Source organism: Dendropsophus ebraccatus, chromosome 2, assembly GCF_027789765.1.
Source record: "Dendropsophus ebraccatus isolate aDenEbr1 chromosome 2, aDenEbr1.pat, whole genome shotgun sequence".
NCBI lineage: Eukaryota > Metazoa > Chordata > Amphibia > Anura > Hylidae > Dendropsophus > Dendropsophus ebraccatus.
The window spans coordinates 91490718-91503890 of NC_091455.1; the positions used below are offsets into that span (position 1 = coordinate 91490718).

The 13173-nt window shown below is 41.2% G+C and overlaps 1 protein-coding gene across 3 annotated transcripts in view; it reads left to right on the forward strand.

Annotated features, from left to right (window-relative positions):
- Positions 1–13173, forward strand: part of NUP153 (nucleoporin 153) — a 48427-nt gene that overhangs the window by 17229 nt on the left and 18025 nt on the right. The window contains exons 5-15 of one of the 3 annotated variants that reach the window (XM_069957972.1): positions 282–407; positions 1232–1348; positions 2589–2630; positions 3458–3511; positions 4910–5062; positions 6363–6415; positions 7213–7327; positions 8705–8809; positions 12157–12255; positions 12581–12665; positions 13016–13138. In XM_069957972.1, the coding sequence (XP_069814073.1) occupies positions 282–407; positions 1232–1348; positions 2589–2630; positions 3458–3511; positions 4910–5062; positions 6363–6415; positions 7213–7327; positions 8705–8809; positions 12157–12255; positions 12581–12665; positions 13016–13138 (1072 nt within the window). Of the gene's footprint in view, positions 1–281; positions 408–1231; positions 1349–2588; positions 2631–3457; positions 3512–4909; positions 5063–6362; positions 6416–7212; positions 7328–8704; positions 8834–12156; positions 12256–12580; positions 12666–13015; positions 13139–13173 lie in introns of all 3 variants that reach the window. The other 2 variants (XM_069957971.1, XM_069957973.1) reach the window with 2 other exon arrangements.

Below are 13173 nucleotides of genomic sequence, written 5' to 3' on the forward strand. Positions count from 1 at the left end.
TGAGTAATAGCTACAGCTGAGAATTGCTTTGTGTAATAGTGCCTTACCCATCTATAGCTCAGAGGGACTACCTTTGTTCTTCCAGTGGACAGAAGGGGGCGAAGCAACCCGTTTTGTCACTGCCAATGTAATCTTTTATCATATTCACTTGGCTGTATTTCTCTCTTAAAAACAGTTATATTAGTGTGCCCATTTTGGTATTGGTTAGTTACTGACATTTCAAGTTATTTGTTTCAGCAAATGTGTATTTAGTAGTTTTCTACCTTTACATTTATGTGCAGTCTCTTGGAAGCTCATCAGTCTTAAAATCCAGTCAGCTTGGGGATTCTCCTTTCTATCCTGGAAAGACGACTTATGGAGGTGCCGCAGCTGTTCGTACATCGAGAGTCCGCAGTACTCCATATCAGGTAAATGCACAGATGTTATTCAGTTTCTAGCTAAAGTCTTTTTGACTCTAGAAAAATGGGAAAAGTTTAGATTGCAGTAAACTTTTCCAAACCCAGATTTAGGACAACAACTTTACTATCTTTTAGAGAAAACCATTTACTTTTTATTTTGAAAAGGAAACCTAACAGATTCTTAAACTGCTCTTATTTTTTTGGGGGGGGGGCTCTGTGTGACATCCTCGATGTGTCGATCCTTTTCCCAGCTGCTGCTCTTGGACATGTGTTTACAGTTTGTTTTCCCTCTCTTACTTTGGCTTGATCATGTTTAGCTGAGCACCTGCTGTCTGCTTGTTAACTTTATGCTTGTAGCACATCTAGCAGGCAGTCTTGTGGTTTGGCACCAGTGTGATTTACAATTAATAATTGTGTAAAGCTGGAATCTGACATTGATATTTTGGTATAGTTTATGGGCCGTCACATGCACCCAGTTTTTAAAGCAAGGTTTTATAAGCCTTTTTGAGTACGGTTGTTGCTCATACTGAACTTTGTTTTATTTGAAATGGAAAAACCAATTTAATATGACATTAAGATCCTGTTTTTATTGTGCCTGACTGTGATTGGTTGCAAATCTGCAGTATCAAGTGTTGTACCCACACATGACAGGTTGCTAATCACTGCCCACAGCAACAACCACACTGATGTGGCCATTGAGCAACTATTTGACTTGGATTGCATTCTTACAACTAAAATGCGAAGATAGTAGCTTTCTACAGATATTGTCAACCATTTTCTTGGAATTTGTCCTGCTTTAAATTTACTTCACATTTTTGTTTTCTTTGCTTTAGGCACCCGTAAGAAGGCAAGTGAAAGCTAAGCCAGCGCTAAATCAGTCTTATGGTGTTACCAGCTCCACTGCACGGAGAATTTTGCAGTCCTTGGAGAAGATGTCAAGTCCTTTGGCGGTAAATTGCTGACTGCTTTTACCACTCACTCTGTGTACTTACATTGTTCATCCTACCACTGCTACTTTAGGCGCTGATTAAAGCTAAACAAGGGGAAAATCTCAGAGCAAGTCAAAGCAAATCTATCACTACCTGACTGACCGCCTACTGAGCTGGCAGCGCTACTTATTAGATATAAATACCAACATTCAGAACATACCTCTGTTGCCGATTGTATTTGTTAAGGAGGTGGGGCGTATTGTTCCCTGGGCTTTAGCACTATTACTCCCCTCCTCAATGCTGTATGCCGACCCCTTTGCATAATCTGTGACACTGTGTATGCAGCACAGTGATTCATAGCAGTGCTAGGGCCCAGGATACTTTGGACCAGTCTCCTTAACCCTCTTCACTTTTTATGTTCTAAATGCTTTTATTAATTCCCGTCCTTCGCCAACTCAATAAGTGGTCATGGTGATGGTTTAACTTAAAGGGCAACTATAATATTTAGCGGATATTCTAACAAAAAAATCTGCTGCTAAGTTTCCGATGCAGGCATGGATTCCTCCCAGCAACATAGTTGATTGTAATACAATTAGATGTGCTGCTGGAAGGAATGCTTATCTGCCGCATGTCTGCATCAGGAGCTTAGCGGCAGTTTTTTTTGATAGCATGTGCTGCTGCCCGCCAAACATTGTAGTTGCCATTTAAGAATTTAAGCACTACTGGCAGAAAGTAGTAGCGGGCACTGTCTGATCGCCGTGCCTGCTAATAAGGTAATCAGATGCAGCTGTCCCGATTACCTTCTGCAGCTCTTCCCTGGTGTCTAGTGGTGGAGATTGCCGCCCCACCACACCACATCGAAGGTGTCAGTCGGTGGGGGTCTAAACAGGAAAAGAGCAGCGAGATGCACACAGCAGTGCTTATAATGGAGCTGCTTTGACAAATATGGCTGTGAGCTGGGGAGTGAAGTGCATTATCCTGACTCGTTATCCTGATTTTGGGGGAAAGGGGGGATCTTTAATTTATTATTTTTTTTTATATTATATTATATATATATATATATATATATATATATATATATATATATATATATATATATATATATATATATATATATATATATATATATAATGTGTGTGTGTGTATATATATATATATAGGCTTATTTAACACATGCACCTGTATTAAGGCTTTTAAAGAAAACTTTCAGCTCTGAGCTCTTATTTTCTGTTCTCAATTGGTTTCTCTTGTATGATTCCAGGATGCCAGGAGGATACCATCAATCTCCTCTCCTTCAGCCTTGGTGAGTGGTTTGTAATAGTATTAAAAGGACATGTCTGACTTGACTGCTCAGTTACTCTATGCCTTGATAAGTGATCTTCTGGTTTGTTCAAGATTTTAAGTCATTAAATGGTGTAGTTTACTACTCTATTGCATAAACAGTTTTACGGATCTTTGAAGGAAAAAATTTTCACAGTGGGATACATTGCAAACTGTCATCTGAGGTGTGTCTAGACCTTTAAATGAAGTTTCCCCCCCCCCCCCTAAAATAACTGGGGTGCCCTCCTTCCCCATTTAGCCTCACCGTAAAACTGCAGTAAGTAGAAGTTTAATATTTTGTGCTAGTCGAGCATGCTCCCTGCTATTCAAACTCTACAGGACTGATGGAGATGACTGAGAGCTATGCCCAGCTGTTTCAGTCAGCCCCATGGACATTAAATAGATTGACAGGGCTCGTGCTTGACCACCTCCCATTAAAACTTTTCCCACTGTGAGGGTCCCAGTGGTGGGGCCTCCAGTGATTAAACACATAGCTCGCCTATTCTGCAGAGAGGTCATCGATGTCAATTGAACACATTTCTCTGACCTATTTTACGTGTGCACATTTTTTGGGATCATTTTTAGCTTAATCAAGGTAGCAACCATTTAGGTCTTTTGTGATAACCTAAGGCCCAATTACACACACTGATTGTACCTGGCTTTGGCTTCAGTGATCTGTCAGGTAAGACAATAACTAAAGAACAGGTTGTAAAGGAAAGACTGTCTCCCCTTTTCAAGCCATTTTTGGCTTCAAGAATCTGTCAGATAAACTACAGTCCTAAAATATTAACTTGAGATGTTTCCTTGCAGACTCCAGAAAAAAGTGTTATTGATGTTGCTGATAGTTCATCTAAAAGGAAAAAGGTAAGATTGAAGGTTGTTTCTAAAGCTATTGTGATGGTTATAGTCTAAATGGAGTGTTTGTGGGTTGCTGCTGATCTTTTGGTTCCTATGGTTGCTGTTTGCATTGAATTTTTGTTGAATGAAAGGTACAGATACGCTTATTATCAGCTATTGCACGCTACACATAGTACAACGGAGCGGGAGAAATTAAAGGTTCAATGTCACAAGTTAATGGATACATTAGCAAGGGTTAAGGGCGAAAGACAGGGAGAAATGAGTCTTGTATACAAAACCTTAATTGGTTACTTAAAGGAGAAGATAAGCTATAATAAAAAAACTATTATGGGGAAAAAGCGATCGGAGTGATAACTAATGAGGAATGGCAGGATGTTATAGTAAGATGGGAAAACGTCTCCATTAATAGGAACCATCAAATGACATAATGGAAGATTATCCATAGATTACACTTTCCACTGAATAATATATGTAGAATGGGGAGACAGATAAATGACAAATGCCTGAGATGTGGGATGGATGGTGCGAACTATGCCCATATGATGTGGAGCTGCTCCCACATCCAGAGTTTTTGGCGGGAGGTGTCTGTTTGCATCTCAGAAAGGGTGGGGGTAGTCATTCCGTACAATGCAGTATAATGATTCTGGGTTGCTCCTTACAATTAAATAGACAAATTATTTCTGGAGTTAGTTTTAGCAAGATTACTAATTTTGCGTAACTGGATTAATCCAAGCACACCAACCAAGGAGAACTGGTTTAAAATGGTTGCTTCTGTACAAAATATGGAAAGAGCCCGAAGTGGCAATAACGGAGCAAGATTGAAGTCTTTCCTTGTTAAATGGGAGCTCTGGTTAGATGGGATAGTTAGATGGGGTTTTGCGGATTAAAATCTTTCAGGGTCTGAGGACATATGTTATTGTATTATAATGATGAATACATTTGTATGCCAGCTTTGTCCGATATTTATAAGATGTAAATGTGAGATTCTTTTTGTTTAACAAAATAATTTTTATTTTTATTTTTAAAAAGTATGCAGTGGATGCACAAAAACTTTTTGTAATTACTTGAGAGATTGATGATGACCTACACATAAGTATTATACACATAAGTATTGCTAACAGTGTTGATTTGTTCTGTGTAACGTGGATGTCATGACAGTTGTTGGTGTGACATGCCTTTTATACTTGCAGCTGTCACTGAGGAAAATTGTCCATTCATGAGTGACAGCATAGAGTCTGCACATGGTTGTCTACCAGCAAATATTATAAAAACTTAGTCCTCCTTTGTCCATCTGAGGATTTGAGTGGTAATTCATGGTGGTGACCATTAATTAATAAACCCTTATACTTTAGTATGTGTAAATGGACTCTCTCACTGGCTAATAAATGTTTTCACACATCTTAGGTGGAAGCTTCCTACCCTCCAGTCAAGAAACTTGTGACACCAAAATCAATTTCTGTCTCTACAAATACGTCTTTGTATATCAAACCTTCACTAACGCCATCATCTATAGCAAATTCAAGCACTCGCAAAACACAAGGAAACAACAAGCACAAAGTGAGTCTCATCAGAGCAGTTCTTAATCCAGAAATCTAGCTTAATCACTGTGTGTGCATATTATTATTATTATTTTTTTTTTATTTTCTGTAAAGAAAAACAGCAGATTTTGCACATGCCAACCTGCTAGTATCTATCTAAGGGTGTTTTGATGCTGATGACATTACGTTCCACCATTTTCTCCACCATTTCATTTATAAAAATACAAATATGCGATTTAATGTAATGTAATTAGTTTTAAAGTGTTGTGTTTTTTTGGGTGGGTGGGGGGGGTTGGGGGTCTTGGCTACAGGACTAATATGTTAATTTCTACTATAACGCTTGATCACTCCTATAAAGGAAAAAAACCTCCTGTCACTGTTTGTTTACTCTGCTGCCGTGTACGGATCTTTTTTGACAGCAAAAATTATGCAATCTCTGCAGTATAGACAAAAGGATCCACATAGACAGAGGCCATGACAACTGAGCCTTGCTGATACAGACTGTTGTAGTTTCACAAATTACACTGTTGTCCAGCCCAGTTACTTAAAGAGGAACTATCAACAAGTTAGACAAATCTAACCGAATAGCTGCCTATTGCGCACAGGTCGATGAAGATATGTCTCTTACCTTCATCCTTGATGCTGTTCCAATGTAGTTTTCATGTAGTCAGGTGTCTGGCACGGTCAATTGTAGCACTGGCCTGCTCCCGCCCGAGGCGGATCTGTGCTCTGGAGTGGGGGCAGTGCTCTAAACTGCTGTACTGGTCAGAGCACTGTATGAAACTGCATAGAAACTGTGCAGAGGATGAAGGTAAGGGACCTACCTTCATCCTCTGTGCCTTGTTTGCATAGGCAGAAATCGGCACGTTAGATTTGTCTAACCTGCTGAGTTCCCCCCTTTTTAAGGCTATGTTCCCACTCTGGAACAAGCGCCAAAATTCCAAGCTGAGGCCGCTCAGCGGTTTCCGCTTTAAGTTCTGCCTGTCCTATAGACTAAAAATTTCACTGAAATTTCAAGAGGAGGCCCATCTGTCCTATAGATATTCTGAAGCTCAGTCCGCCGACTGTCAGTTCTTTGGGTTGGACGGCGGGTGGAGCTTCAGAATATCATTTCAGTCTATGGGACAGCCGGGCCTCCGCTTGAAATTTCAGTGAGTGTTCCCTAGTGAAACCATACCCTAATGCAGTAGTATATGTAACTGAAATCCTAGCCTAGGTCTGACTACAGGAGTTTGCAAGACCTTCTTCTTTTTTTAATTTTTTTTTTTTTTTGTGGTATTAAACTATTGAACCCACTCAGATGAATTGCTTAATTACAGGAACCCTCCAAAAATCACGCACCTGATGCACCAGCACCTCGACTCACAGAAAGGTTGGTATGGCTTAACACTATACAGTTAGGACTCCCCTCTTCCTCATAAAATGTTAGTTGGATGTTTATGCTTTTATAGGTGAACAGTTTGGTATCACTGTCAGGGCTTCTTTTTGGCGTTGTATGGGCAAAAAAAAAAAAAAAAAATAGCAGGGGATGGTTTAAACATAATGAACAAGGGACTAAATACTGAGCCAATCAGTGACAGATGGTGGTTTTACACGGAACTATTTATCGTTTGAATTTGCACGATAACGGTCGCATTCGAACGATAATCGTATGTGTAAACGCAGCGAACGATCAAGCGACGAGCGAGAAATCGTTCATTTTGATCTTTCAACAACTTCTCGAATCTTCGATGATCGTTTGCAAAAAATTCGCAGATCGTTCTATGTAAAGTCTTTCAACAATTTCACCTATGTATGAGAGAGGCTTAAGCGATCGCAAAACTATTTTTCCGTACGATGTATCGTTCCGTGTAAACGCTGATCGTTATGAAAAAAACATTGTTCATTCTAAATCGTTAATCGTGCGATCGGGCGAATTATCGCTCCGTGTAAAAGTACCATTAGGCAGGACACCGCTGCAGCCACTTATTAGTTAAGCAGACAGTTCCTGTGGTGACATCACAGGAACTGGGGAAGGAGATTAGTAGAGGACCAGGTGCAACAGTGTGGCTGCTTCAAGAGACAGTTATGTATAACTTAATTGTTAGGTTTACAGCACCCCCTGCTGACCTCAAATTGCTTTAATATTGCCTGCACAATCCCTTTAATATTCCCTCTTTTATTACACAGCTTATCCTATCCCAAATTCAGTACTCCTGCGTCCAACGGCTTTCCCTCTGGAAGAGGTGGAGGCAAAATGATGAGGGAGAAAGGATCTCATTATACAACAAAGTCACAAGAAGAGGTATGTTTTTCAGCTATGTATAATTTCTTTTCCCCTCAATTTAACATGGCTTAAAAATATTTTTATTAACCTGCACGGTTTTAAGATTAACCCTTCCAAGTCATGACAATGTGATTTTTAGGAGAACACAAAGGGTAGGGTGGGCACCACCTAACGTAAAAATGGTGATAAATGTGGGTGTAGCTGACTACCCCATATATGCAACAATGTAAATGGAGAGAGGGACAGAGGAAAAATGGGGCAAAAAAGTCAAGCCCACACCAATAATAATAAACTTTATTGAACACCGGCAAAGCAAAAATAGTTTAAAACATCTAAAATCCCATGAATCACTTCATGGGATTTTAGATGTTTTTAACTATTTTTGCTTTGCCGGTGTTCAATAAAGTTTATTATTACTGCAGTTATTATTGGTGTGCGCTTGACTTTTTTGCCCCATTTTTCCTCTGTCCCTCTCTCCATTTACAATGTGATTTTTAGTGCCCTCACTGCTATCCCTAGGAGCTTCTTCCATTGTGCACGACTATTTTTCTTTTTAGGGAGTACCATCAGAGCTGGCCTGTTTTTCGGTAGCATACATACATACATACATACATACATACATACATACATGGACTCTTTCTCTTACTACTTTGGTCAGTTAAAGCCCCACGCATTACTCCTCTCTATTGTGCCCTGACAAGAGAATGTTCGCTGGATTTAACAGGCTGGCACTGTGCTCGGATAATTTAAACAATACAGTTCTACATGGTATGTGTGGGGAGGAGGGATGCATTGGGTTCTTGAGGGGAATGTTAGCTGAAAGAAACAGCAGCAGTATTATAGAAAGAAAAAGTTTACGTAGTTGCTGCTGCTGAGTAGCTAAGTAGTAATTAATCTGCAGTGAGAACACAGCAGTGGGTATGCTGTTTATTAAAGAAGGCACAGATGCCCAGAGCAGAGTTGAGAATTAAACTTTTTTTTTTTTTTTTTTAACTTTTGAGGTACAATGTCCATCTTCAGCAGGCAGTCTGGCTTACAGATTTGCAGGTACACAACCCAGGTTTTCCCCTCCTTTGCTGCAGATACCACTGGCTAAACCCCATCCCACTTCCTGTGTTTTCTGATCTGTGTCCTGATTTAGCTTATACTAGAGACAGATATCCCCTGACAACATGCAGTGGACAGCAGATTGCAGAGACTCATTATGACCAAGACCTTAGGGTTTTTCTGGGGTAAGGAGTAATTTTTTGGTAAATTATTTACAAATATGTTAGGAATCACATGTGCTATGACATGGAAGGAATTGGTTTGACCGTAATCATTAAGACAGTGTTTGTCTTATTCTTTTTTACTAAATGTTACTTGTACATTGGTGATTGTCTGTCTTCACTTTAGGAGTTGGAGGCTCCTGATTTGCCAGAGATATCTCTACCAATAAGTTCTACTGCACTTCCAAAAATCTCATTTGGTCTCCAAACGAAGACTACACCTCCTGCTGCTGTTAGTAAATCTGTTTTTAACACAGTAAGTTTGTTATAATGTTTGGTTATGAAATTGCACCACAAGAGTTGGTCACTAGGCTTAGGCCTTATTCACACATCCCGTAAAGTTGTCCGTAATTTTGGATCCGTAATCAAGGTTTAACGTAGAGCCCATTGATTTATATTCGGCTATTCCCACAGTCCGTGTTAATTTTGATCCGTAATCCTTTCTGTAAAAAAATGTCCAAGTGCGGACTGTGATTGTAGTATGGATTACCAAGGGAGGTCTTTGGGATCTGTATTTTTTTTTTTATGGATGTTACATAACATGGATCAAATCTATGCAAACTTGAACTATTCACATTTTACAGAAAGTAATGCAAATACGCATAATTTTCCACAGATCACAAAAAAAAAAATAGCGGGAGGTCTAGCGGCCCAGAAAAATCGCTAAATGTGTGAATGAGGCCTCAAACTGTACGGAGCATGTCACTTCTGTCATTGTGCAGTAGCATTTATAAAATCAGTTTATCAGGTGCAGTGCCGTAGCCCTCTCAAAGATTTGCTTTGGGGTCCAATCACATTAACAAACTGCTGCTTAACAGTGATACAGAGAAATCTGTCAATCAGCAGGGAAAGGGGACAGTTGGACTACAGTATGAGTACTAAGTATTCCAAACTTACAGTGCCACCGGCTATGAAGTGTGCTCCACTCCAGAGCGTGCTTCATAGCTTCCTAGACACCCAGGACGTACAGTTACGTCCAGGGTCATCTGGTGACAGACTTCCAGGGCGCAACTGTACGTCTAGGGGTCAAGAAGCTAATTAATTTTTTTTAACCTACGCCACCACAGTTTGTACAAAAAGCAGTCTATTGTTAATGTGAAAAAAAACACCTGATAAGCATATCATGGGGGCATTGGCAGTATATAGAGTGCTCCCAGCCTACTTCATACCAGGGGTCTCTCCCAGTTGCTGGCCTTGCAATCAAAAGCTCCTCCCCAGTCAAAAAGTCCTCTTTTATCACTCTGCAAAAAACATATTAGCAACAACCATTGCGCCCAGAATATGATAGCTACATACAACACTGTTAGCATAAAAATTCCTGTAGTCATGAGGACCACTGCAGGGCTCCAGATGGCGACCAAAATGGTCGCCAATGCGACTGACTTTTTGCAAATGGCGCCCAGATTTATTAATCTGGGCGCCATTTGCGACTGGCCCCGGCGGCGGCGCGCTGTCTCTTTAAGATGCGCGGCTGATGCGCAGCTGCCGGGGGTGTCCCGTCCTATCCCCGGCAGCGCGGCGCATCAGTGAGCTGCCTGGGGCCCTGACTTCCGGCACAGGAAGCGCGCGTCAGAGACGCTTCCTGTGTCAGAAGTCACAGCCCCGGCGTACAGGAGCTCACTGATGCGCCGCGCTGCCGGGGATAGGACGGGACACCCCCGGCAGCCGCGCATTAGCCGGGGACAGCGCCTGAAGAACAAGAGGATCGCCGGGGGAGCGGGTTGTCAGGTGAGTTTGTGTGTTTGTTTTTTTTTAAATATTGCTTAGCATGGGGGGAAGAGAAGGGGGGGCATCTATAATGGGGGGAGAAGAGGGGCCATCTTCAAGGGGGGGAGAGGGGGCCATCTATAATGGGGGGGAGGAGGGGGCATCTATAAGGGGGGTAGAGGGGGCCATCTATAAGGGGAGGGGGCCATCTATAAGGGGAGGGGGCCATCTATAAGGGGAGGGGGCCATCTATAAGTGTAGGGCAAACTGGCTGCAGACACTGGGAGATAGATATATGCACAATTATTATTATCAGGGCCCCTCAGGTGTCTGTATTGTAGGGGGTCACTTGCATTAGTCACTAGGTGAGAGATATATCTATCTATATACACATCTTGTGGGGGGTCACTATGGCTGCAGTCAGAAGTCTAGCTCAGTATGTATAGACTGTTGCAAGCTTTTAAAGGGAACCTGTCACCCCCCGTGACGGGGTGACAGGCTCCCAACCCCCCGTTAGAGCCCCCTATACTCACCTCATCGCGCCGGGTCCCGCTTCTGAAGATGGCCGGGTCACGGAGATCTCAGCCGCTGCAGCCCGACGCGCACACTGAGAGATGAGTCCAACACCCATAGAGAATGACGGAGCGCTGGACTCTCCCGTCATTCTCTATGAGCGTTGGACTCATCTCTCAGTGTGCGCGCCGGGCTGCAGCGGCTGAGATCTCCGTGACCCGACCATCTTCAGAAGCGGGACCCGGCGCCATGAGGTGAATATAGGGGGCTCTAACGGGGGGTTGGGAGCCTGTCACCCCGGCACGGGGGTCGACAGGTTCCCTTTAAGTTCAAGTTCAGAAGAGTAAGCCTCATTAAAAGGCTAGCCAAGTGAGGCTGAAGTACTGAGTCAGACTGTATATGGTTGTCAAGTTGCAAGTTTCCATGTTGAACGTTTTCAAACTAAGAAAAGAAAGAATCTAAAGGAGGAGGAGGAGGATGCTGCTGCGGCCTCTGCACACAGTAAGTCCCATTTAACATAACATTAATTTTACATGGTTTAAAATGTTGGCGACCAAATATTCTATTTGGCGCCTAAATTTTTCAGGTTAGGAGCCAATGGCTCCTAGGTAAATTTTTTAGTCTGGAGCCCTGCACTGAATATAAAAATGATGATTGTTAAAAATAGTCTATGGTGTTGCTTATTATACTCATAAAATGTGTTTTTATATATTAAATGTGCTAAATTTGCATTATCCACTTCCACTAAAACTGAAATACGATTGGTAACAAATATATTGGTTATATTACTAAATTCTTGTGTAAGCAACATATTGTAATATATTTTTAAAAGTACTATAACTCCCGCAAGAAAGTGTAGTATTGGGGATACAAGGAGGACACAATCGCCCCTCAGTGAGATGCTTCCAAGTTCAGAGCTTGGAAACGTTTGTTGCCTTCAGAGGGAATGAATGGGGCGGTGAGCACCCAGGGAAACCGTTATCTGCATCATTGTGGTTCCACTGTTCCAGACCATCAAACCCCCAGCGATCAACTGGTTATCCCCTATCCTGAGGAAAAGAGATTGCACGCCCAGATATGAACATCCCCTTTCATCCCACTTCAGCTAGATTATTTTTATTGTGTTCTCGCTAGTCCGGATCTTTTCCCGTTTTGAAAAGTGAACTTAAATAAGTGCTGTCATGTCAAACTGACTTCTCCCGGCTCATTCTGCTGAACATTCAGACTCACATGTCAGAGTTTTGTTTTGTTTTTTGCAAATGTTTTTTCTAATGACAGGTACATTCTATTTGAAAATATGAGCTGTCGATCTTATATGTTTAAAAGCATCGGCTGAAATCTTGTTTTTTTTCTTCCTAGCCATCACAGGTCACAAGTGCCACAAGCAATCCAGAATTCACATTTTCATCTCCCATTGTAAAATCAACTGATTCCAATGCACAATCTCCTGGATCACCTGTAAGTAGTAAGAACATATATCACATATTACTGCGGTAGTGTTTTCCATCTTGACAATTGCTTTGCAATGGATAAATCTGCACAGCTCTGGGAGTTGGGTCGTGACATCACCATTTTATCCAGGAAGTGAAGCCTTGATGCAGTAGTAAGTGCAGGGAAAAAAGCACTATGTGCATTTCCCGTAATAAGTGTATATTGGTGATTTGTATAACTTTTAAGGAACAATACAATACTTTTAATAAAAAAAATTTTCCCTGGACTACTTCTTTAAGCTGTGTTTTTTTTTTTTTTTTTTATCTGACATTAAGTGCATTTTTATTCACAGGTTGGCTTTACATTTAGTGTGCCGGCTCTGAAAGTATCATCCTTCTCTTCCCAAACAAGTAAAATATCGGATATGACTAGTCCTGGTAAGAAGTATTAGTAGATTACTTGTGATTTTCTGCATTTGATGAGCAGTTTGTTGTTCTGTTCTGTAGCAGTCTTCTGTGCATGCATTGCATCTAACAATACAATGCTGCAATGTAGACTCTGTATATTAAAGTGGCCAAACACCTGCAATAGCTGTCTGTTGAATGAACAGCTGTCTCTCAAAAAGATGCAAAATAGTTTTGTGAGGAACGCATATGTGAAAACGCAGCCTTATTAGGGCATCAGATCAGCTTTCCTTATGGATTCTTTTCTTAAGGATTTAAATATATTTTGTCAACCTTTTTACCAAGATCTAATAATTGAGTAACACTTTGTTTTTTTTCCTAAGTGAAACCTTCTGCTATTATGAATAATAGCAATGTAAAGAAGCCAGAGGAGGAATACAGTGGTTTCTGTAAACCTGCAAAAACTTTAAAAGAAGGAAGTGTGCTTGATATACTGAAAAGCCCAGGTGGGAAAAGTTAAAGGACATAAACAGTTGTGTTG